This window comes from Mus pahari, chromosome X, assembly GCF_900095145.1.
Source record: "Mus pahari chromosome X, PAHARI_EIJ_v1.1, whole genome shotgun sequence".
Taxonomy (NCBI): Eukaryota; Metazoa; Chordata; class Mammalia; order Rodentia; family Muridae; genus Mus; species Mus pahari.
In genome coordinates, this window is record NC_034613.1 from 15,224,021 (window position 1) to 15,250,080 (window position 26,060).

General features: G+C 35.0%; 1 protein-coding gene across 8 annotated transcripts in view; it reads right to left on the reverse strand.

Annotated features, from left to right (window-relative positions):
* Klhl13 (kelch like family member 13) overlaps positions 1–26,060 on the reverse strand; it is a 143,181-nt gene that overhangs the window by 31,223 nt on the left and 85,898 nt on the right. For 7 of the 8 annotated variants that reach the window (XM_021187581.2, XM_029534309.1, XM_029534310.1 and 4 more), the window contains one exon: positions 10,928–11,066. In XM_021187581.2, the coding sequence (XP_021043240.1) occupies positions 10,928–11,066 (139 nt within the window). Of the gene's footprint in view, positions 1–10,927; positions 11,067–16,440; positions 16,559–26,060 lie in introns of those variants that run through there. The other variant, XM_021187580.1, reaches the window with a different exon arrangement.

Consider the following 26,060-nt stretch of genomic DNA (forward strand, 5'->3'; position numbering starts at 1 on the left):
TTGGGTGTTGGAATGGCATAATCTGTTCTTTGCATTCTATCATGGTTATTTTACTATCTTTTCCTCTCATTAACTCTAAAAAAGGTCTTAGAGGTCATGTACAAAGAGTCCCCTTTCATTACAAAAATAATTTTCTCTCACCGACTCTGTACTTATAATTTCTATAAACTTATGTTCCCCTCTACACATAAAGAGTTCAGTTTTATGGACATTGCTTAACCTCTAGTTAACTTTTAAGGGTGTCCTCAAACTTGCTTCCATTGGTTTCAATTCACTTTTCTATCTCAGCACTTCTCTTCTCTATTAGTGCATTTCTGCTGGGTCTTGGTTCTCATGTAAGAGAAACTTGTTTGTCCTCAACTTCTAAATAATTAGGTTTTTTTTGTATAAATCTCCCTATATATTTCTATCTATCTTCTGTATTCTTTTGGGGCAAGCACTGTTATGTTTTTACCTTCCTGACATTAAATTTAATCAATGTAGTAAAGGTTCAAATATTATGAAAAAGAGGCACATACATAAATACCCTAAAAGAATTAAACATATTCATCTAAAAATGTCATAATTATTGTATAAAAGGGAAGAATGAGTTGATCCTATAAAATTATAATATCAAAATAAGCAACAACATTTTAAAAGTTGGTTGGATAGCAACAGCACTCAAATAAAATGTATGATCATCATGCAAAAGGCAACTCTGATGTATAGTATGGTATTAAAGATAATGAGATAAGCAAATATTTCTACTTACTTATGCATTACAAAGAATTTAGTAGCATATTATAACTAATGTGATGAATATAATTTTCCAAGAAGAATGAATAAAACCAGGAAACTCATCTTTACAAGAACAGTAAAAATTATTGATGGAAAATGTATTGTCCAAACAAGGATGGAAGATTTTAAGAACCAAAGAAGGAAAGGTTAAGTAATGAGTTTAAGGAGATGTCACATATTTGATCAAAACAATATGAGCTTCACTTTTATAAGGCTGCCCGTCATGTGATTCAGAGGACAGAGAAGAAGAAATATATAGGCTGGAAATAATAAAAGTTTATATTCATACTAAACACTGTTGTCATTTTGTAACATGGCTTGCACTTTCAAAACATCTAATGGCTCTCTATTATTGTGTGTACAACTACTGCTTTTCAAAGACTTCTCAAGTTTGTCTTTAATCCAACTATACACCCATAACTTTTATGACCCTGTGTACTGTAACCAATCATATGACCTTTTATTTCTGCCATTATTTTTCACATGGATGGCTTCCCTCCTTCAAATCCTAATTTAAATTTGACCCCCTTTAGATAGAAAGCTATTAGCAATTAAATCTCCTCTAAAATAGACAATCTTGCTCTGGCTCTCAATATTTAGCATTCAAGTTTAGCTTATAAATTTTTGTTTCCAGAGAAGGCAAACTAGCAGCATTTGTCTTCATGTTACCTCTAGAAACACCTTAAACCAAGACAAAATATATGAAAAATAGACCAAAGGGGCAGTATCTACAAAAAGTTAGGAAACAAGTTAGATGGACCTTTAACTGTCACAACATGCTGCCTGAAAAGAGGGACAGCATGGGAACCCAGGCAAAACTCAATTTGGAAAGACCAAGATGAATAGGGAGATATCCTTGGAGAGATGTTTCTCATGCACCTTCTTCCCCAATCTCCACCAGCTAGTAGATCAAGGCAAGGTAAGAACTTGGGCAATCATGCTTCCTGCATGATTCATGGCAGTGCCTAAAAGACCAAGGAAGAAGCAGCTGCCTTTTTGTATGATGATATGCATACTAGCCCATGTGGTAAGTGCTCACATTTTTATTGTCTATATCTGGATTCAGACACGGGTGTAGTTGTGGTATGTATGTATCACAGCAGAGAATAAAGCCCCAGCTTTTAGATCATGGAGACAGCCCTGATGAATGGAAACTACTGGGAAAATGGTCAAAGAGTCATACTGTGAAAAACTGTTCAAGAATTTAAAAAGGAACAGATTATTAACATACACGACAAAGTACATGGGTCAAAAAGACTAGACTATATAAAAAGAAGTTAACCTCAGTACCTTACAGGTTATATTATATGTGGGGGTTCTTTTGCATAAACAAAGTAACAGAAAATAGATTGTAGTTCCCAAGAGTGAGGAGAAGGGACCACCAAGCAGTAATGAGAAACAAGGTGTAGTCATGTAATCATTCTATGTCAGCATAATTGTGAAGATTAAATGAAATGACATATTTACAATGCTTATACAAGTACATAAAAGTAAAAAATTCACATTCACTGTATGTTCTAATTATAAGTTAAAAGTAAGAAGATAGTAAAATATACTGATTTGATAGTAACTAAAACACAGCTGGCAGCTGTATAGTATCAAACAAACAGATTTCAGAACAAAGACTATTTTGCAAGGGAGAATGTGAATCATTTTGTGATATAGACATTAATTAAGCAAGAGTATATAAATATCATTAAATGTTTCTGTTTTGTAAGTGCAGAGTTTCAAAATACATGAGGCCCAAACTAGAAGATTGAGAGAGAGAGAGAGAGAGAGAGAGAGAGAGAGAGAGAGAGAGAGAGAGAGAGAGAGAGAACAAAAGAGGTTCACACTTGTAGTTATAGATTTCAATTCTGACCACCTTGGTGGCCTTAAAATATGATAGAAATCAGTAAGGGTACAGATGATACAACCATATCAGTCAACTCAACCTAGCTAAGATTTATAAAATACACCACCAAATAACGTTAAATGCACATTATTTCCATGCGCCTATGGGATACTGCACAAAGTACATGCCATTGTGAGTTATAAAACTCATCTTACAATACTTTTAAATGATCCAGGTTATACAAAGGATGTTTTCTGACAAGCTTGATTAAATAAGAAATCAAACTGGAAAGATTTCAAGAATTTCCTCAAGTCTTTGAAAGCACAGTAATGGCTGGCCCAGCATTGGTGCAATAATGGCACTTATTTCATCGGGCAAACAATAGCTGTTTATCTGAATTTAAGGCCCACTCAATAGCAGGAAATTCATGCCTGGTACCAGAAACCCAGCCAACTACCCATGGCTGGTGTGGTCACAGATCCTAGAGCAAAACCAACTATGGTTATTTTGTAAACCAATATAATATCTAGTTGTATTCAGTTAAGTGTAGCTCTTACTCATTATTATTGCAGAGATCCAGAAGTGGTCAGAAGGCACACAACAACTGACTCCCCCAAATGATACACTTACAATACAACCTCTATACATAAGGCTTGTAATAAAAAATAAACCTGCCATGATCAACAACCCAAACATTTACTTTAAACTAAACATACCATGACACTAAACCAGTAGAAAGCAAGACACATTACTTTGCCTAAGCTTTTTAAACAACCCTGTTTGAAACATTCTATCAGCTAGGTAATAATGGAAGGCTATAACATATTACAGTGACTTTGGTGCTAAAATTAAGTGGAGAAAATGGCTAAAGTGGAGAAAAACATGGAGAGATCAGTGTGATAGTCATTAGGACGGGATGCTCAATGGTTAGAACAGAGAGGTATTTTTAATTTTTTTATGGGTTTAAATAAGTATAGACAATATCCAGGAAATTGCTTCTATTCAATAAAAGAAGTGTTCAGCAACTCACATGTATAGTTACCAGCTAGAGCGTGGTACCCTTGTTATGGCTTCCTTGTCCTAAGAAGAGGGCTTCCAAATGCCAAATCATATTTTTACTTTTGGTAGAGGAAGAGAAGAACAGGCAAGGAAGGAAATAATCTGTGTAATATTACTATTTCTATGAAGAATAAAATTTATATCATTGAATAAATTGTTAGCTTCTACTGATGTTCTAAAAATCACGACTAATGATCAGCAATTATTTGTAAGAGATTGAATTTCAAAAGGTAAAATGATTTACAACAAAATTAGACTATAAATACATGTATAGAGTCAGAAAGCCTGGCTCAATTTTGTGTCATCTAAATGGGTATTTGTATCTTTGCAGGCCTCTTAACTTCTGTGACATTCAGTATCACTTCATACAAGGTGGATATGACAATGCTTCCCATTTCTGTCTCCTGATCTATTTTCAAGCATCAATGAAGCAAGGCTATACATAAATACATCTCAAACTGCATCTAAATTTATTCATCCCATAAATAATATTCATAAGAACAGCAAAAAATGTACTGAGTGGTTCCTCTATGCCAAGTATGAGGCTAAGCTCTTTACTTGCATTGCCTTCTTTAATGATAGAGAATACTAAAAAAAAAAAATCAAAGCTAGGTATTGATGGAGAATACTCATGCACTCTAGCACTAGAACACAAGTCATACAAAAGAACATTTAGATACCAGGTCTGTAAAATCCTTCCAAGGGCTGACATTCATCAAGGGCTGAATTATATGGATATAGTAGAAGCTGGTAGTTACTTTAGTCACACAATAGCTTAAATGGGAGAAACATATCAATGGTTGTTAAGCTGCAGTTAGATAGGAATAAAGAGTTCTGATGTGCTATTGCCTAGCAGGGTGCTTATAGATAACATGCATTTATGACAAAGTTTGAAAAGCTAGAAGGAAGGATTTTAAAACCTTTTTACCAGAAAGAAATGGTAAATATTTGAAGAGACATAAGTATTTAATTTTATTTAAACATTATAAACCTATCATGTACCAACAATACCACTCATTACTATGTATAATTTTATGTTTTATGTGTCTGATAACATATACGTAAAAAATACCCCAAAAGCAAAAATAGAAGCATGTTGCCAAAATATACCATTTAAGATGAGTCATTATGAATGAATAGAAATATGTAAATAGAATAAAGAAAAGAAAGGACATTCTAGGGAGAGGAAAGAGGAATAAGAACCACAATATATGAAAGAATGGTGTAAACTTTGAGGGCAGTTAAAAATTCAAACTCTTCTATGCTAATGACAAAGAAAGGGATAGGTGGTGGATTATGCATTAGAAATTGACATAGCTATAACAGAACAATGAACAAATGTAAGACTGAAGCTATTGTGAGAAATGTTGGCAAACCATTTATCAGATAAGTTTTTGTATCTATGTTATAAAAGAGAATAATATTTCTTATTGAATACTAAAAGGTATATTGCATGCTATAACATGGATGTACTTTGAAAACTTTATAGTCTTACTAAAAGAAATGAGTTACAAAGGCCATGTAGCTGTAACTTCATGTATAATGAAATGTTCAGAATATCCAGAACTATGCAGCTAGAGAGATCAATGGTTACCTAGGGTCAAGGAAAGGGTTGGCAGTAGATGAAGAGTACCTGCTAGTGGGTATAAGCTTTCTTACTTTAAGATGATGATCTAGAATAGACTATTGTGATAGTTGCAAAATCCCATGGTGAACAGTCTAAAACCCACTGACTTATATACTGTAACTGGGTGAATTATATGGTATATGAATTTCATCTCAATAAAGCTCTCATTTAAATGTTAAGTGTACTTGATGCATATGAAACCAAGTATGATCTTCATAGGACTGCAAAGAAAGACACGGCCAACCTAGGATAATAAGGAGAAGTCAAACAAACAAAGGAAATAAGCATAGATGCATAGGTGGACATCACTCCTTAAGCTAACTCTAGGTAATCTTACTTCGGTATGTGTAATTTGTACTGCTAATTCCATCATTCTTTTGGTATTTGCTCAAGGTTCTAGGAATCCAAACTGACTACACATCAAATGTCTTTTAGGCACGTTGACAGCCTAATTTGTTGCAGCCTATTTAATAAAGATGACTAAACTTCTGGAGCCACTCAGGCCCACCAGATGCCAGATGGATACCTTATTTGGTGTACCCATCACTTCTGATCAGCTACATTTTCTCATACATCTCTGTTTAGCTTGGGTGGAAGGAAAACAAATATTTATCATAGATCTCACTCTCCCATGAATTGTAATATTTGATTTTCACATATTTCACCTAGATTACAAATAATTATCCAGGGAGATAAGTGATTTTCTCAAAGTCAGATAACTAGCTAGTAATACTATAATTAGAATTCTAGTTTGGGCTGCACTATACCAGGTTATTCTCACTACAGTTTAGAAATGGGTAGTCATTCAGGGCAAGAATTCCTAAAAGCAGTTGCTCCCCATGGAGCAATCACCCCTCTCAAGCTGGAGTTTGTACTGTTGCTAATTTTAACACAATGATAATGTTTATACATTAAACACTTCTCTGGCTTATTCCCTTGACAACCACCCATCCAAAATTAGATAGAAAAAGGTTCCCTGTTAGTACTTGGTCTTAAAAATCTGTTTGTGGGAACATACTTTTAAAACCAATAATATTTTATTAATGCTTTGAGAATTTCATACAATTTTCATACATTCCGTCTCAAACTTTTCTCAGATCTATCCCACACACCTCTCTAAGTACCCAACTTTGCTGCTTCTGCTGCTGCTTCTTCCTCTTCCTCCTCCTTTAACTCATCAATTCCAATTTGCATAGCCCATGTGCGAGGCCTGCCCTAGAGTGTAGCTCATTTACTTATGTGTCACACTATTAAAGAAAGCAAACTTTTTTGTTTTGTTTTCTAAAGAAAACAAAGCTCTTTCTGCAGTTATCAAATGCCAATAGCCCCCCCCCCCAGCTAGGGGTGGGACTTTGTACTGATCCCAGTTCCCCTGAAAGCTAGGATTTTTGTCTGTCTTGACTTTGCACTGGTCTTGGACGCGCTGGCAGAATTACTATAATTTCAAATGTGCATTTGTCCTATAGAGTCTGGAAAACACTATTTCTTCATAGTCATCTACCACTTCTGCCTCTGGCTCTTAACACTATTGATGATTCTTTAAACTTTGTGGGAGGGGTGTGACACAGATTCCCCATTTAGGTATAAAAATTTTCTTTATTCTGTTTGTATCTGCACAATGACCAGTTGTTGGTCTCTCTGAAAACTACTGTTAGAAGTAGCTTTTCTGGTGAGGGTTGAGATTTACACTAATCTGTGGGTAGAGCAGCAGGTCATTAGGAGTTGTTTTAATACTATGTCATTTTAGCAGAAAAATAGTAGTATATTCTCTCCTATGGACCAAGCCAGGATAGGTAGAGGATATTGCTCCAATAACAGATTCAAGTATGGGCTCTATCTCCTGGAGTGGGTTTTATATCCAAGTAAACATTAGTATTCCTAACATTGTCGTGCCAGGAAAATCATTACTGTACCTCACAGAGATCATAACTGAGTAACATTGAGGATTGTTATTCTCCTTCAGTAGCCTGCACAGCCCCTTCTAACCAGAGGGGACAAAGCTTCCATGTCTGTACTTGCTTTAATTTCCCATGTTTTATGATTCAAGTGTGTAGTGTTTTCACAAATTAGGTCTTGCAATCAAGTTCTGGAGGTTAACCAAGAGCAAAGGCAATAGCCTACAATACTAAGGGATCTTTGGAATATCACTATCTCCAAACTCAAAAAGAGAAGCAGATCCTGGGACTTGTGTTTTTATTTGGTCTCACGCAGTGTCTAGTTGGAATATTGTTCGCCAATTTTAGGATAATGCCACTTACGTTCTTTTTGTTTATGTATTATGTATATATTTGAGGATGTTCCTATAGTAGTAGGTTTCCATGTGGCTTTTTCAAAAGACCTCAGTGTTGGTTTCCCCTCCCTAGATTCCCTCCTCCACTTTGACCTCCTATACACCATACCATTTAATCCTTCTAATTCCTCTTTGTCCCTTTATATCACTATATTCTATCTGCCTTTCCCAGAAAGATTCCCTCCTTCCATATGGCCCCTTACTATTTAACTTCTGTGAGTATTGCAAAATAAACACACATATATAAAGACACATAACTCACATCTACATATGAGAGAAAATGTGGTGTTTGCCTATCTGGGTCTGGGTTATATCACTCAGAATGGTTGTTTCCGGTTCCACTCATTTATTTATCTGTGTATGTCACAGTTTTATTTTTCATAATAGTTCAATAATATTCCATTGTGTAAATGCATATAGAGCATCAGTGAACATGGATGGGCAAGCATTTCTATAGTAAGATATAGAATCCTTTGAGTGTCTAAGAGTATAGCTGGATTGAATACTAGACTGATTTTTAGCTTTTTGAGAAATCTCTATACTGATTTCCTGAGTGACTGGACCAATCTGTAATCCCACCAGCAGAGAATAAGTGTTCCCACCTCCGTTATATCCTCACCAGCATTTGCTGTCATTTGTTTTATTGATCTTGGCTACTATGACTGGGTTAAGATGAACTATCAAAGTAGTTTTAATTGGCATTTGCCTCATGGCTAAGGATGGTGAATATTTTTAAGTGTTCCTCAGATATTTGTATGTATCTGTAGTTATTCTGTTTAGGGGGCTGAGATTGGAGAACTGCCTCAGTTCAAGGCCAGCTTAGCCTACATAGTGAACTTCAGGACATTCCAGCATACAGAACAGGATCTTGTCTTAAAATAAATAAAGAAAAAATAGAATTTATCTGTGTACTGAATTGAAAGAATATATGACTAAATGGCAAAAAAAAAAAAACCTTAGTGGGAAAACATTTAAGCTATTTTTAATGTTACTCTGCAATAACGATAACTTATATTCTATCTCTCCATCATCATATCTATTAACAATAACTTATATTGTATCTCTCTAGCATCATATCTATTCATCCATAGAGAAAAGATTCCACTTTTCTCAGCAGAGGAAGATTCTTGCCTCCATATAATGGTGCTACTGTAATTTGACCCTCAATATATTCTGTGGCTTCCTTATCTGAAAATTCAATAACCAGGAATATAGTAAAGTCCACCCTAGTATGTTTGCATATGTACTGAACATGGTATTTCAGTACTTTTTTCATGTCATCTGTCCCTAAACAATTCAATACAGTACCTATTTACATAAAGTTCAAACTGAATTAAATCAATAGTCTAGAGATGATTTTAAGTATAGAGGATATACTCGGGATATAGGGGAAAACTATGCTATTTCATGTAATAAACTTGAGAAGATTTTGGTCCCTGTGGTCAGTTCTGGAAATGATTTCCTGTGGATACTGAGTGAACACTGTATATTCTCTGGGTTAAAGTACTACCTGAGAAATTGCTAGAAATAGGAACTAATAGGTCATACCCAAGACTTTTGATTCAGTATCTCTGGGTTGAGAGTTAGTACTCAGTGTTTTAATAAGTCCTTCTAATGATCCTAACATGCACTAGAATTTGCGAGCCATAGATATGAACTATAGTATTGATCACTACTAAGACTAACACATTAAAATTAGCAGGGTTACAATGAGTGGCCTAAAGACATGAATATGAGTATATATATCATAAGCATTGTACAGCTACATCTGGGCTTTTTCCATTGTTTTAAAATGGTTCTTTAGGACAAGGACATTAAAGTAGCACATATGTTTTCACTTACGTCCTTGATACATTCTTAACCCCTTAGTTTTCCTTTCCTGGGCCAGAAAACACCAACATTTATACTCTATGAATGTATAGTGTATCAACATGCTATAAGACTGAACCATCTTCCTCCTGACCCTCATATTTCTGTTAAGGACATCCAAAGGACAACAAATTTTAAAACTTACCTCCCAGATTTTAAAGGTCAGGGAAAAAAAGTTAATATAGAAATGCCCTGCTAAAGATCATATGCCCCAGTACAGGGGAATGCCAGGGCCAGCAAGTGGGAGTGGGTGGGTTGGGGAGCAGGATGGGGGGAGGATATAGGGGGCTTTGAGGATAGCATTTGAAATGTAAATGAAGAAAATATCTAATAAAAATACCTTAAATTAAAAATATTGAAAATGCCTTAAATAAAAAAATTGATTCTAGAGACATTACACTAAGCAGAGATCTTGCAATAAGTATAAGCAACATCTTTCATTATATTATGACTACTTCAGTGTAGTAGATCATTAGCAAATATATTCATAAAATCCATCTAGTAAGATTTAATTTTAAGATATATTTAGAAAGTTATATATATATAATAATGTATATATATATGTATATATATATATATATATATAATTTAAAATGATATTTATTCTTACCTAGCAGAAAAGACTGGCCGATGTTAGTTCTATCTGGAAGGTACTTATGCCCATCAAGGATTCTACTATTCTCTAATTCACCAATCACCACAAAGGTCAGTAAGGTCAATGTCCATCCAAAATAGTTTCAAATCTCTATGGCTTGTGTTCCTTTTCTTATCTGCCTCCTCTTTTCATGTTAGCTATTGACTCTTAGACCTAAGAATGGGATTACATGCAGTAGTTTCCATCCCTACTCCTGTACCTACGCTTGCCGATGAGAACTGAGATATCGAATAAACATGATATTTAGGACTATGACAATGATAATTGTAGGAGAGATAAGAAACTAGAATATTTAGAATATGAAACTTGTGATTTTTTACTTTGGTTTATATAATAGAGATTAATAGAGATTAGAGAGTCAATACTGACAAACATGATATTGTCTAGGGAGGATAGAGAAATGAGAGGAAATGATGTAAAAATAGTGTGTGTATGTGTGTGTGTTTGGGTATGAATGAAATTTTAAAAAATAAATTTAAAGAAAGAATGTGACATACTAGCAAGACACTCTTTACACAAATAAAAGAGAAACTGGACTGCAGCAATTATTTTAAACTCAAAAAACCATGATTTTCTTTAAATCAAGATTTCTACAGTGGTGGGGTTTGTTTTTCTAAGTAATAGATTCTCGTTCTGAGAATTTTTATGTAAACAAGAGATGAGCTGACAACAGAAAATTCCCATGTACCTTCTCTTTCCGTCCCCACCATTAACAGCCTTCCCAATTTCTGATATCCTGCACCCTAAAACAACAACACCCAAACCCAGAAGGTTTTGTATCTGTACAAATCCTGCCAAAAGAACAGTCAAGATTACCTGTAACACCACAGAACTGTGGCTGTTGCTGGTAAAGATGCGTGTACTTCCTGCCTTGCAAGACTGCAAATGGGAAGAGAGGCCCATTTCACTTCCAAGGCACAGTTTCAAGTGCTGGTCTTCCTCTTCCACAAGTGATCTGAAATATTTTAAATCAAAAGAAAGGGAAAAATTAAAATGTACATAATTCACAATAGTGAAACTATTTAGAAAAGTTGTCAGCTTCTGCTGAAAATTTAACTATGGAATATGCTGAGGTTTCTTTCCCTGTATTCTAATCTCATATCAATCAATAGCATAGAAGAAATACACATACTTTGAAAGGACAGAAATCATAGAGGAGAACAACTTTTAGGGTGACAGAGTTTGCTTTATGTAGTTTCTTATTTGGCTGGTAATACCATCAAATTACGTACTTCATGGTTAGGTTTAATTTCAAGTACCTAATTTTAGGAAGAAATTTTGCAAATGAAGTATATTCTCTATCAAGTACTTGCCAAGAATTTTACACCCATGAGCTCTTTTAACACAACCTAATACAAAATGTCCTGTTATTGGCCCTCTTTTCTTTTCTTTTCTTTTCTTTTCTCTTCCCTTCCCTTCCCTTCCCTTCCCTTCCCTTCCCTTCCCTTCCCTTCCCTTCCCTTCCCTTCCCTTCCCTTCCCTTCCCTTCCCTTCCCTTCCCTTCCCTTCCCCTCCCCTCCCCTCCTCTTCTTATTTATTGTGCATGAATATCCACCTTCATGTTGGTCTGTGTACCCACAAGGGTGCCAAGTGCCCTCAGAGATCAGAAGGAGTCAGATCCCCTATAACTGAAGTTCTAGATACTTGTGAGGTACCATGTGGGTGCTAGGAACTGAATTTGAGTCCTCTGGGAGAAGAACAAGTGCTCTTAACCACGGAACTATCTCTCTAGACCCTATCTCCTTTTTTGCTTAAGGAAAACAAAGAAAATGTTAAAAATACTTTACCCAGGTTATTCAAGTAATTGAGTCAAGATTTTGATTTAAATCTAGCATTATTCCAATTCCTATCCACCTATACTAATAAAAGTTTTAAAAAAATCACTGCAATATATTACTGCAGTACTTCATGATGCTGCTATTAGTACTAGTTCTTGTCAACTCTACCAAAATAAGATTCCACACATAAAATAAAAACTTTAGCTCTCTTTTCTCAATTTGACACTGCTTATAGAAATAACTATATTCTACTAATATTTCCATTTTTCAAAGAAATGGATAACATAAATGTAAGACATCTATATATACTGTTTAATATGACATATATGCATATAAAGCCCATAGAAAGGATTGCAGAATGTACAGTTACTTAATTACCAGAAATATAGTGAAATCTTTGATAGTTAAAGTGATTTCCTAAGTCTATACTAAAAATGGCCACCCTGAAATAACCTGTCATTATTTCTTACAAAAGGCCTTTTATATCATTACCTCTAGATAACTAACATGGTTTCTAGATCATGTGCCCAAGAACAAGGAGTCCTTGATTCTGGATTGGTTTGGTTTGTATATTCATGACAGATACTACTAAGTAGATATTAGCAAAAGAAAAAATGTCAACTTGAATTTTTCTACTTATCTATATAACTTCCAGGATTTTAAATTATTTGATTTCTTAACTGGACTATCCATTATCAAAGATTTTACCCTTTTCCTGTAATATCTACAACCTGAGCTGCTCAGTTTTAATTAGAAAGAGTTGTAATACTGTAGTTACTTTATACACAAAGATGTTGCATTTTGAATACTGACACCGATCTAGTGCTTTTAAATCCTGTAATAATTAGCAGAAATTCTTGCCTTAAGGGTCACATTAATTCTTCTTAATGGCATTAGAGCCATAATATAATGAAAATGAATTAATAATATATAACTATGTTTTATTCATCTCTCATTGATATTTAATAGAGAATAGTTCAAATAAGATTTTGACAAGCATAAAAGAAAATGAACACAGCCTTCCATTAAAGTTTCAGAAATAGCTTTAAAAAGAATGATTTGAGATATATATATATATATATATATATATATATATATATATATATATATATCAAACTTACATAGCATACAAAATACTCATATACATGTTTTTAGACAGGCACTGGAATTTATAGAATTAATTGCAAAAGTCAGAAATAGATAGATGGTGAGGCATGTCTCTACACAGAAAATATCTATCCATCTAAAAGTATTTTAATAGTAAATTCAAGCAGACTGTGCTATTAATTTCTATATTCCCTACACACAGCCTGGCATGAGAGGCTTAATTTATGTCCTGTAACTGAATATGGAATCTCATTTCTGTGAATCATTCCAAAGACATTTCTTTATCACTCAATGTTTAAATGACCATCAATTATCGCTTTGCAACAAGGATAGGGGTAAAGCTGGAGCTGCTCTGTCCTAATGACATATTCTAGAAGTTGTTTCTTTCAATAAACTATAGATAACAACTTGTTTATTTGTCAGTTGTCCCTTGCTCTCAAAATTGAGAAGGCTTCTTTGAAAATAGAACCTTATCGTGGCAATGGGAGACAACTAGCTTTCTAATTAATTACTTCAAAAGCTGAAGAAGCTCTCATACTTGAATTCTGGAATACTGAGGAGACTGACTCTTTACCACTCAAGACACTCCTTGTTATTTCTGTACCAGTAACAGTACATGTCATGTCAAACTTCTTAGGAAATGAAGTTTATTGACTGCAAGGAAGAACATTGTTCTTCAACATTGAAAGGGAGTAATATCTTACTCTTTTTGTAAAGCCCAGGCAACAATTATATCATGTTCTATTAAGGGATTGTTTATCAGACAAAATTTTTTGTCTTAAAAAAAAACATTTTCAAGTCATTTAGTTAAAACAATATGCATGCCAATGGTTCTCAAAAGGTAGAGGAAAAGACAGAGTTTTGCTTCCAATTCCTGCCCCTTGCCATGCACATATTCTTTGACAATGGCTGTGGACATTTTTCACTGTAGCAACTAAGGGAGGGGTAGGCAATTAGTGTCATCTCCTGAGATGCTGTTGGAGAATACTATGGCACACAGGACAGTTCTATATGTCGAAGATGTTCTCCAGCAAAAAATGTCAGCGTTGCTAAGGTTGCAAAACCCTGCTATAGAGCGGTTGACTTCCACATGAAGTGTTTTAGTAATTTCATGTTTTAAATATTTCCCAACCCTGGGCTTGACTCCACAATGTAATGTTAGCAGTACAAAAACACAGCAGGGATTATTAATTACCACTACATCTTCTAAGCCATCTAACAGAATACTTCAGCTCTCCTCATTCCTAACATTTTGAAAACTCAAGTGTTTACAACAGATCACTAGATAATGGCACTGAGGTTTACAAAATAATTAAATAGAAAAGATTTTTTTTTTATATTTCATGTAGGAATAACAATTTCTTAATTCTACTTAAAACAACTGTTCACTGGATTTATTTACATATAATAAGTTACAAACTTACAAATCATGAACAAACTTTGTGATTGCATAAATACTCAAAGGTTATTTAGAGGAGACAATGTCTTTATCAGCTTTTCTAAAACTTAAATCTTTCTGCTACAGAAGATGGCCTATTTGGCTATCATTGGGAAGAGAGGCCCCTTGGTCTTGCAATCTTTATATGCCCCTGTACAGGGGAATGCCAGGGCCAAGAAGTGGGAGTCGGTGTGTAGGGGAGCAGGGGCGGGGAGAGGGTATAGGGAACTTTTGGGATAGCATTTGAAATGTAAATAAAGAAAATATCTAATAAATAAATCTTTCTGCTACATCAGTGTCTACATATGGCTGCCAAACTAATCCTCTACGATGAACAGATTTTATTTTCAAACCAACAACCAATGAACACAAAACCAATCTTTCATAAAATGTGCATGAACCAGCCAAAGGTGTTTACTCAGAGAAAATAATCACTGGTTTTTGGAGAGAATTAATTTAGAGGTAGAGGCCTCTCAATTCATTTCACTAAAACAAATGCAAACATGAAAAAAAGAACTGAACACACACTAGTGTATTTATGTACACTGTTGTTTGAAGAAAAATAAAAACAAGTCTAAGCAATTGTTTTTTGTTAACAAGGCAATGTTAACATTGTAATCACATCTCAAATTTTCCGTATTTCACAAAAGCCTCAAGGAAAACAAATGTAAATGAATACAAATGCACAATTCATATAGACAGATGTACAAATAGTTAACAAATCAAAATGTTCAATTTCTTTACTATCAGTGAGTATGCAAATCAACACAAAGTTTCTATCTGTAAACCTATAAATTATCAAAGCATAGAGCACAAGACATACTTTCAAAACTACTAGTGCAGACATGCATGAAATCCCTGGGGTCTACGTGGAGCTGTTCATCCAAATGGATATTTGACAAAAAGACTTCTAAAAATTACTAGACCAGTCTTTTCTCTTTCTTTCTTTTATGATAATGAAGGATTGTGCATTGCATCTATATCCTAGGAGACTGCCACGAAAGGAGTGCTCTGTGAATCTTGTTAAAACATTTGCAATACAGAACAGTGATGGGTAAGTTCACTTGTTCAAGGTTCTAGGGAGAAATGAATATTCTTATATATTATTATGCCAATCACATTGGTTGGTATGCTTAATGGGAGGGTACATCTAATTTGCATTGAGTCCAAATTCACAAGCTTCCACTAAATAGTCCTAGATCTCTAAGTCCAAAAGCCTAAGTTTATTAAAACCAGCTATTGTGTTGGAAATCGAGGTATTATCTTGGTAAGTTATAAAATGCACATTTCATTTTCTTTGCTTTTACCACCTCAATCTACAAATACACCTTAAATGCAAAAGCCAGGGAAGGTAACATTTCACTGTCAAGGAAAAGGGAAACAGTTTAGTACTTTTTGAAATTATTATCACGAGAATACATTAAAACCTCGTGCCTTTCCTTGGGAGGGAAGTTTTGTATGCCAACTTATACATTGGTAGATTAACTTTTAGCTTTATATCAAATAAAGAACAGCAGAGTGATGTTGCAAGGAAATAGTCTGCCTTAAACATTCCTGCATTACTTGGATTAGTCAGAGAAAACATGAATCAGAATAAATTCTAAAGTACATGAACAAACAGCTTTATTGCTTCTCTCCATTCAGTTACTAGTTAAGTTCACAAAATTTCACTTTTGGCTTGCTATAAGTTCCTTATACATATTAAATCTAACATATACTGTAATAACACAGCTTCACTACAACAAAACCAAAACACAAGTGTCTCTTAAGTTACCATTTAAAGTATAACACAAATATTTTCAAGTTCCAAGATGAATAATATTATCGTAACCAAATGCTCCTGCCAGTGGGTGATCACAGAAGAACAGCAACACTAACAGGACAACACAGGAGACAGCCAGAGAGGGGTTGGCAGTACCATAAAGCAGGCCAGTTAACCAAGTCAATGACTCATCCTTTCCACAACTCAGCCCCCCAGGAAAAGAAAAGTCAGATTTCAAACTCACAGTTTTAAAAGAAATTCAAGAAAGGGGTTTTCTTCAAAGAAGTACTCTCCCTCCATTTGTTTGTCTGCTCTGAAGTAGAGAAGTGTGTGCTAGCAGCAGCATTTGCTAAATGAAACATTTCTTGTGATAAAGTTGCATGGCAGGTGGAGGAAAAATTTTGCCACCTGTTCTCATAGTCATTTGAATTTGAGTGCTAAATCTGTCAAGGTATTTCCTTCCACCCTTGAGAAATGAATCAAAAACGTAAGATGGTGGAAGCCATTTACCATTAGTTTTCAGAAAGGTTCAAAGTATGAATTGAATGTTAAAGATATTAATAGATGTTTTTATTCTCTTCCATCCATCCCAAACAAAAACTGACTGATAAATCAGACATGTTTGCATATTCATACACATTCATTTTATCTCTCTTCATTATGAAAAATTAGGGAACTACAAAAGAAAAATCAGAACAAAAATTCCAACTTCTGAAGTTAACATAAATAAAAGAAATCAGTCTATTTAACATTAAAAATCTATTTTAAATCAGTTGTTTTAAAAATATGGAAAGTATTGAAATAGCAGTTTACCACCAAAATACACAGCATTATTACATGAGGAAATTACAAAAACCATGGTGGCCTGTATTTGTAAGACATAAATAAGTGCTAGCTTAAAAAAATAGACAACATATCCCCTTAATAAGGTTAGGGTTGAAAAGAATCAGAAAAACAAAGTTTTGGGGAGTTATCTGTAATTTTATAACATATATGTTAAGTCTATTATCATTGACCTGAACTGGCTATACTATTATCAACATTTATCATAAACAATATGTTTATTTTTATCAATAGCTACTGTTTTCAATATTCTATTTCTGCTGTGAAAATACAAGCATCCAGAAAAAGAAAAGCAATCAAGGTGATAAGAATATGTCAAAATGGCATTTCAAAATGCAAAAACTATTGTGCACATTTCTCAAATGCACATATCTACCATATTCAAAATAGAATTACATTAATAAGTAGCTGATGTTCATAATAACATAGGAATAACATCATTCACTCAGCATCTGCTGTGTACTAGGCAGTATGCCAGGTACATTCTCATATGGTACTTAATCCTCATGACAATCCTACTTTCAAGATTGGGAACTGAAGCCTGGGGAGTTTAATGCCTTACATACATATCATAACTATGAATCCAAACTCATGTCTAAACCTAGAGCCAACATTGTTTCCATTACATGTGGGCTAAAAGTTAAAAAATAGCAGCAAGTAGATACTGTACGACGATTCACATTGAAAAGCTTATTTTATAAATACTAGGAAATACTATAAAATATATTCTTTTGGAGGCAAGTAATTTTCTGATTTAATTAATTGCATCCCAAATCCCCTGCTTTGAGTATGGAAAAGGATGATGCTGAGGCAAAAATTAACAGGTACAAGGTCCAGATATTTCAGTGTGATGACTTCTAATTATCTATGATATAGGACAACTATAGTTGACAAGAATTAGCTGAAGACTTAAAACTAGCTATTAGTAAAGATTTTTAATATTCTCTAAACAAGCAAAAAAAAAAACCCCAAATGTCTAGGGTTAGATAGATATACCAATTTCATTGTTCTGATTATTATACATTATATGTGTGTATAGAGATATCACAGTGAATCTTATGAATATGTGTGATTACTAATATGCCATTTACAAAATTAAAAATAAAACCTTTTTTTAGTGATGCAGGCCTGTATCCTTAACTACTTGGGATGCTGAAACAGGAGGACCTCTTGAGCCTATATGTTTGAGAGTAGCCTGGGCAACACATCAATACCTTGTCCCCACATCACAAAAACTGATAATAAATAGGACTAAAGATAAATGGATAGTAGTAAAGAGTATTTGCTGCTTTTCCAGACAACCTGAGTTTGATTCCCAGCATCCACATGGGAAAGTTCAAAACACAAACACACACACACACACACACACACACACACACACACACACACAGAGAGAGAGAGAGAGAGAGAGACAGACAGACAGACAGACANACACACACACACACACACACACACACACACACAGAGAGAGAGAGAGAGAGAGAGACAGACAGACAGACAGACAGACAGACAGACAGACAGACAGAGAAACAGAGAGAGAGAGAGGTGGGGACACTAACACATGAATAAGAAAATAAGATAAATCTTTTAAAATTAGTAAACATTTAAAAAATAAAAGTACTCATTTTTATCACTATATTTTCATTATGTACTAACATGGGAAGAAGGAGTAGCACTTCCTTGGTCATAATTCAGAATAAATTTAGGAAGGATTTTACATTACTGTTCCCAGCATTTGAAAGAACAGATTTTGAATTCCAATGCTGACTATCATGAGCACAAAAATAGCACTATGACACAGATGAGGGAATTGGGCTAGACAAATGGAATGACAAATGATACGCCATTAGATAACTGTAACAGGATGAAAGTTAATTATCCGAACCAAAAAGCATTTGCACTGAATATTTCAATCCTGTCCTTGAACAACTCTAAAATTAATGATTTTGCTTTCACCCTGGCATACTTTAAGACTCTGTTCTGCTCTCCTCATTTAATACACTGATACTTATTAAATTATATCAAGTTTCTCATACCTTGATGAAAATTTATTCTATTTAAGCAGCTTGGTTTATCAGCTTCAGTGCAGTAGCTGGATATAAAATTAACTCAAACAAATCAGTGGCCTTTCTCTACAAAGGCTGAGAAAGAAATTAGGGAAACAACACCCTTCACAATAGTCACAAATAATATAAAATACTTTGGTGTGACTATAACTAAGGAAGTGAAAATATGTATAATAAGAACTTCAAGTCTCTGAAGAAAGAAAGTGAAGATCTCNGAAGATGGAAAGATCTCCCATGTTCATGGATTGGCGGGATTAATATAGCAAAAATGGATAACCTGCCAAAAGAAATCTACAGATTTAATGAAATCTCCATCAAAATTCCAACTCAATTCTTCACTGAGTAAGAAAGGGCAATGTGCAAATTCATATGGAATAATAAAAAACCTAGGATAGAAAAAACTATTCTCAACAATAAAAGAACCTCTGGTGGAATCACCATGCCTGACCTTAACCTGTACTATAGAGCAATAGTGATAAAAACTGCATGGTACTGGTACATCAGCAGACAGGTAGATCAATGGAATAGAATTGAAGACCCAGAAATGAATCCACACACCTATGGTCACTTGATCTTTGACAAGGGATCTAAAACCATCCAGTGGAAAAACGAAAGCATTTTCAAAAAATGGTGCTGGCACAACTGGCAGTTATCATGTAGAAGAATGCAAATTGATCAATTCTTATCTTCTTGTACAAAGCTCAAGTCTAAGTGGATCAAAGACCTCCACATAAAACCAGAGACACTGAAATTTATAAGGTGGGGAAAAGCCTCGAAGATATGGGCACAGGGGAAAAAATCCTAAACAGAACAGCAATGGCTTATGCTATAAAATCAACAATTGACAAATGGGACCTCATAAAATTGCAAAGCTTCTGTAAGACAAAGTACACTGTCAATAAGACAAAAAGGCCACCAACAGATTGGGAAAGGATTTTTACTAATCCTAAATCTAATAGGGGGCTAATATCCAATATATATAAAGAGTTTAAGAAGCTGGACTCCAGAAATTCAAATAACCCCATTAAAAAATGGGGTACAGAACTAAACAAAGAATTCTCAACTGAGGAATACCTAAGGGCTGAGAAACACCTGAAAAAATGTTCAACATCTTTAATCATCAGGGAAATGTAAATCAAANCAACCTTGAGATTCTATCTCACACCAGTCAGAATGGCTAAGATCAAAAATTCAGGTGACAGCAGATGCTGGCGAGGATGTGGAGAAAAAGGAACACTCCTTCATTGCTGGTGGGATTGCAAGCTTGTACAACCACTCTGGAAGTCAGTTTGGAGGTCCCTCAAAAAATTGGACATAGTACTACCGGCAGATCCAGCAATACCTCTCCTGGGCATATACCCGAAGATGTTCCAACTGGTAATAAGGACAAATGCTCTACTGTGTTCTTAGCAGCCTTATTTATAATAGTCAGAAGCTGGAAAGAACCCAGATGTCCCTCAACAGAGGAATGGATACAGAAAATGTGGTACATTTACACAATGGAGTACTACTCAGCTATTAAAAACAATGAATTTATGGAATTCTTGGGCAAATGGATGTATCTGGAGGATATCATCCTTAGTGAGGTAACCAAATCACAAAAGAACACACATTATATGCACTCACTGATAAGTGGATATTAGCCCAGAAACTTAGAATACCCAAGATATTATTTGCAAAACACAAGAAAATCAAGAAGGAAGACCAATGTGTGGATACTTCATTTCTCCTTAGAATAGGGAACAAAATACCCATGAAAGGATATAGATACAGAGACAAAATTTAGAGCTAAGACGAAAGGATGGACTATCCAGAGACGACCCAACCCAGGGCTCCATCCCAACATCAGCCATCAAACCTAGACGCTATTGCATATGCCAGCAAGATTTTGCTGAAGGTATCCTGATATACCTTTCTCTTGTGATGCTATGCCAGTGCCTGGCAAATACAGAAGTGGATGCTCAAAGTCATCTATAGGATGGAACACAGGGCCCCCAATCAAGGAGCTAGAGAAAGTACCCAAGGAGCTAAAGGGGTCTTCAACCCTATAGGTGGACAATAATATAAATTAACCAGTACCCCCAGTGCTCGTGTCTCTAGCTGAATATGTAGCAGAAGATGGCCTAGTTGGCCATCAGTAGAATGAGAGGCCCCTAGGTCTTGCAACCTTTATATGCCCCAGTATAGGCGAATGCCAGAGCCAAGAACTGGGAGTGGGTGGGTAGGGGAGCAGGGTTGGGGGAAGGATATAGGGAACTTTCAGGATAGCATTTGAAATGTAAGTAAAGAAAATATCTAATAAAATAAAATAAAAAAGAAGCTTGGTTTATATATAATAATAAAAATTATTATTATTCACATTTTTAAATAATATTTTGGCAGCAAACAGAGCTATAGGTAGGTAGTGGGTGAATAGGTGGAAGAAAAGATGGATGGATGAACTGTAGATTATAAAAAACAAATAGAATACACTATATATTTGGAAGTAGAAATAAAACAGGAAGTGAATAAATGAGCTAATGAATGTTCATTCCATTCCTGGCATATAGAAAATATCTCATCCAAAGAGTCCTTTGCCTTTACACAGCTACAAAATATGACAGATTGCACATGGAGGTTGTAGTAGCTTCAATAAGAATGGCCCCCCTAAACTCATATATTTGAATGCTCGTGGAGTGGCATTAGGAGTTATAGCAATGTTGGGGTAATAAGGTGTTGCTGAAAAAGTATGTCCTCAGGGTGAGCTTTGAAGTTTCAAATGTCCAAGCCAGGCCAAGTGTCTCTCTCTTCCTGCTGTCTATGGATCCGGCTGTAGAACTCTCAGCTACCTCTCTAGAACCATGTCTGTCTGTATGCTACCATGCTTCCTGCCATGATGATAACAGACTAAACCTCTGAACCTATAAATCATCCCTAGTTATATTTAACTCCATTAAAAGCATTCTTGTGGTCTGGATATCTCTTCACAGCAACAGGAATACTAAGACAGGGGACTGCAATATGTAGAAGTCAGTTGAGAGAAACTGCAAATACTCTAATTACTATTAGTTAAATAGAGAACACTGAATCTGTCCTCTAGTAACAAACAAACCTTTTGGCAGAATGTTCTAACCTCCAGCCATTAGTCAATCAGGCCTGGCTATTGCGAAGCCTGCAGCATTGAGTTTAGCTTCCCTCCTTTCAGTCCTCAATAAAGAAATTGGATTAGACCCTCCAGCTCCTTCAATATCAAGTCAACTTGCTTTAAAACCTTTTTTTTTTTCTTAAAGGGGATTGTTCAACTCTAGTGACATATTTTAATAAGGGATCTATACTATGAACAAACTGGGTTCTAAATGCCTAGAATTCTACTTTACTAAATATCCAAACATTCAAGTTAGACAAATTTAGTATTTATTTAGAAGGCAGATCCCATAAACCAAAGGCAAATTAGCAACTACAGAGACAAATCTATGGGGGAAAAGGAGAAGCATTAGTCCAGTGGGGGAGGGAAGTGAAAAGTTCAACCACTTCCTAGATTTTTCCAGTCATATTTAACTTATGTTTATTATTTTATTATTTATGTATATTGGTGTTTTGCCTCCATGCTGTAAAGTAGTAATAGATTACCACCTTAATTTGAGATAATGGAAGAGAATCCTTTCTTTCCTTTCTGTACAGAACATTAAATAGTGTCTCATATGCAAATTGTAACTTATGACAATCCGAGTAGGTGAGGAGCACATAGAAAGAAATGAGTCATCAGGGAAGTGAGACTACTAATGAGGTGTGACAAGTTTGCCCACTGGTCAGAAAATGGTACCAACCTTTACTATATGTTCACGAGCCATTCCTTAAAAGTAACAGTTTTAAATCTTCAAAATGTGATCTTTTCACATGTCTGCAATATTCTACATAAAAATGAATTTAACTACTTATGTCTTGATGGTCCTTAATGACAGAAACCTAGTCAATCAGAACAAATTTCAGGAATCTCAAATATATCCTGTTATGCATCCAAATGAGCCATGGATGAAATATTTCAGATTCTAAAAGGCAACTGCCATCACCAGAACATTTTTGTCACCCTCATACACTGTATTTATGATGAATAATTTCATATGCATTATGTTTTAGCATTTTCATAGATACTGATCTTATATCTCAGAAATTTATCTCGTTGTTCAGAGGTATTTGGTTAAGCACTATAGACTAAACAACAACAACAACAAAAAATCAGCCCTACATTTTTGGCTCCAAGATAACTGGGCCTAGCCTGCCTTAACTAACTGAACACCCCAATTAATTCACAATAGATACTTGATTAGAGAATATAAAACTTATAAATTAGCAGCTGTCTTGATTTAGGTTACTTTTATCAGTCACTGCTATGCCTTTTGTCTACCTTTAGTTAACTAGTATAGAAAAACAATCTTATTTAAACATATTTAGGAATTAATTTACTTAATTTATAATTGCCAGTATTTCTGACTGGTCTTCACATCACATGTTCAGGGAAATGAGAGAAAGGAGGTGATAGAAGATGGGTTTAACTATGAAAGAGATATGAAGAAGCCTTATGAAAACTCAGGAATTTGTAAAATATATGTATGAATGTTTTGTCTCCCTATATATCTATATGTCACAGGCATGTCTAATGGCTGTAGAGGCCAAAAGTGGGCATTAGAGATGATGGTGGGCCACAATGCGAGTGCTACTAATTAAACCTGGATCTTGATCTTCTGGAGGAGGAGCCAGCATGTCTTAACCAATGAATCATCACTCCAAATTCTGAAAACCTACTGGTTTTTAAATATGTATAATGATGTTTATATATTTATTCATATTTTAAAAGGTGTATTCAGAAGTACACTTCAGGAGTAGATAATGCTACCAGATGGCATGGGGGGGGGGCGTTAAATAAAAATCTCATTGCCAAAAACAGTTTTCTACCCTTTGAATTATTATTGGTTACAGAGACACCAGAGGACCTAAATCAATACAGGTTATTGCCTCTTTTCTGCCCTGTAGACCTACTACTGCATACTTTGGCTATGGGACATACAAAAATCAATTTCAAACTAACTGGGAAACGACTTTCTTGCTGGCTAGCTTTTATAGTGCCATAAGGTAATATTGAGGTTGAGGGGTGGTTGGGGGGATATCAGTGGTCCCACTTAATGCTGGAATGCGCAAACTACAATAGCGACTGTTAGGACATATGTACCCACTGGTGACATAATAGCATGACTATTATAGGACAACCAATTGTTCTCTTGATTGGATTTGAGACGTCTATTCCACAGGAGAGATTTCATGCCTGGTACTATAAACTTGGTGACAAGTTCATGGCTATGGAAAGCATAGATCCTAGAAGGCAGCCTACTGCTGTTGTTTTAAACAGTGCTATTGTCAAACTATTTTTTTTTAATTTTTTTTTATGTTAAGACTCATACATATTTGCCTCGATCTCAACTTTGGTCGGAGAAGCTTTTTATCACAGTAGGCAGTTGTTAATGCAGAGATTTATTACAGGCCACCCATAAATCTCTCCCCAGTCCAAGGCTCAGGGAACATTGTACAAGAGAGGATGGAAAGCCAAGGGATAGGGAAGACTGTTTTGAATTGCTTTCACCTGTACATGACATGTTTGCTGCACCCACTCTTGTTACCTTCCTAAGATCAAGCTAAGTAAACACATCTAGGGAGGATAGTGGATGGGCTATCATGGCTTCAGCTATAGTTGAAGAGCTACTGGCAGTTGATACCTGCTAGAGGAGGGTCAGTCACTTTTCTTGAAATGTGTAACTAGACAGGTTTTCCATATTCCAGTGGGGGATCCTACACCAACATGTGTATACACAGTATTAATTGGGTTATAAAAAAATCTATCAATTAAAAAAAGAAGACATGAAGTTGAGAGGAAGATGTGTTGAGAATGGGCCATAGGATATTGGAGGGGGTCAATGAGGGGTGATGGGTTCTTCAGATCAAGATACATTATGTACATAATATTAAGTTTTCTAAGAATGAAAATATTCAAAAAAGAAAATCATGGAATTTCAATGTGCTGTTAAGCCTCTATAATTACTATAAAGCTTGTCTGTGTATAAAATTCATAACATAAGCAAATGTGGTTGATTTCTGAGCACAATTTTTTTCTCTTAAGCATTATTTAGATTCATTTTGTCTCGTGGTCAGACACTCTTTTTACTAGACCTCACATATAAAACACATTATTTAAGTGTATATAAACTATTTTAAGAAATATAAATCTGCCTGAAGAAGTTTTTTCTTGTTAAGACAAAAGACATGTAATAGGTAAAATATCCCTTAAAGTTAAGAGTACTTGAAACCTTAAAATGACTAAAACTTTATTTTCTTTACCAAATTACAAACTGATATACTATATGGCAAATATTCTTTGGTCCCTGGTTAATTGTTCTTAGTGAGAAGACTGTCAGGGATTTATGAGCAATGATGCACAGAATCTGGATTTTAGGGTAGTTTCTTTCCTAGACAAGAAAGCTATAACTTAACATCTAACAAGAAAATGAAGTGCTACTACCTATTTCTAATTAAAATGATCAATACTATGATGTGAAGAGGAACTAACTATACAGGGTTATAGTCCAAAAAGCAATTTTCTTTAAGGTCATACACTCAGCATTTATGGGACATTTCTTATATGCTAGACACTACCTTAAGAAATAAGAATATAAACATCTGGCAGAGTAGTTTCTTGTTAATTCATCATAGACAGAAAAGCAATTACTAACTAAATGATTAAATTAAATAGAATTTAGTAGATGCTTACCATCATCTACCAGTGAATTTCATGTATCATTCATGTAAACCAGCATGCAAATGTAGTTGAAATTTGTTCCCTGATCCCTAAGGGCTTCCTTCCTTCCTTCCTTCCTTCCTTCCTTCCTTCCTTCCTTCCTTCCTTCCTTCCTTCCTTCCTTCCCTCCCT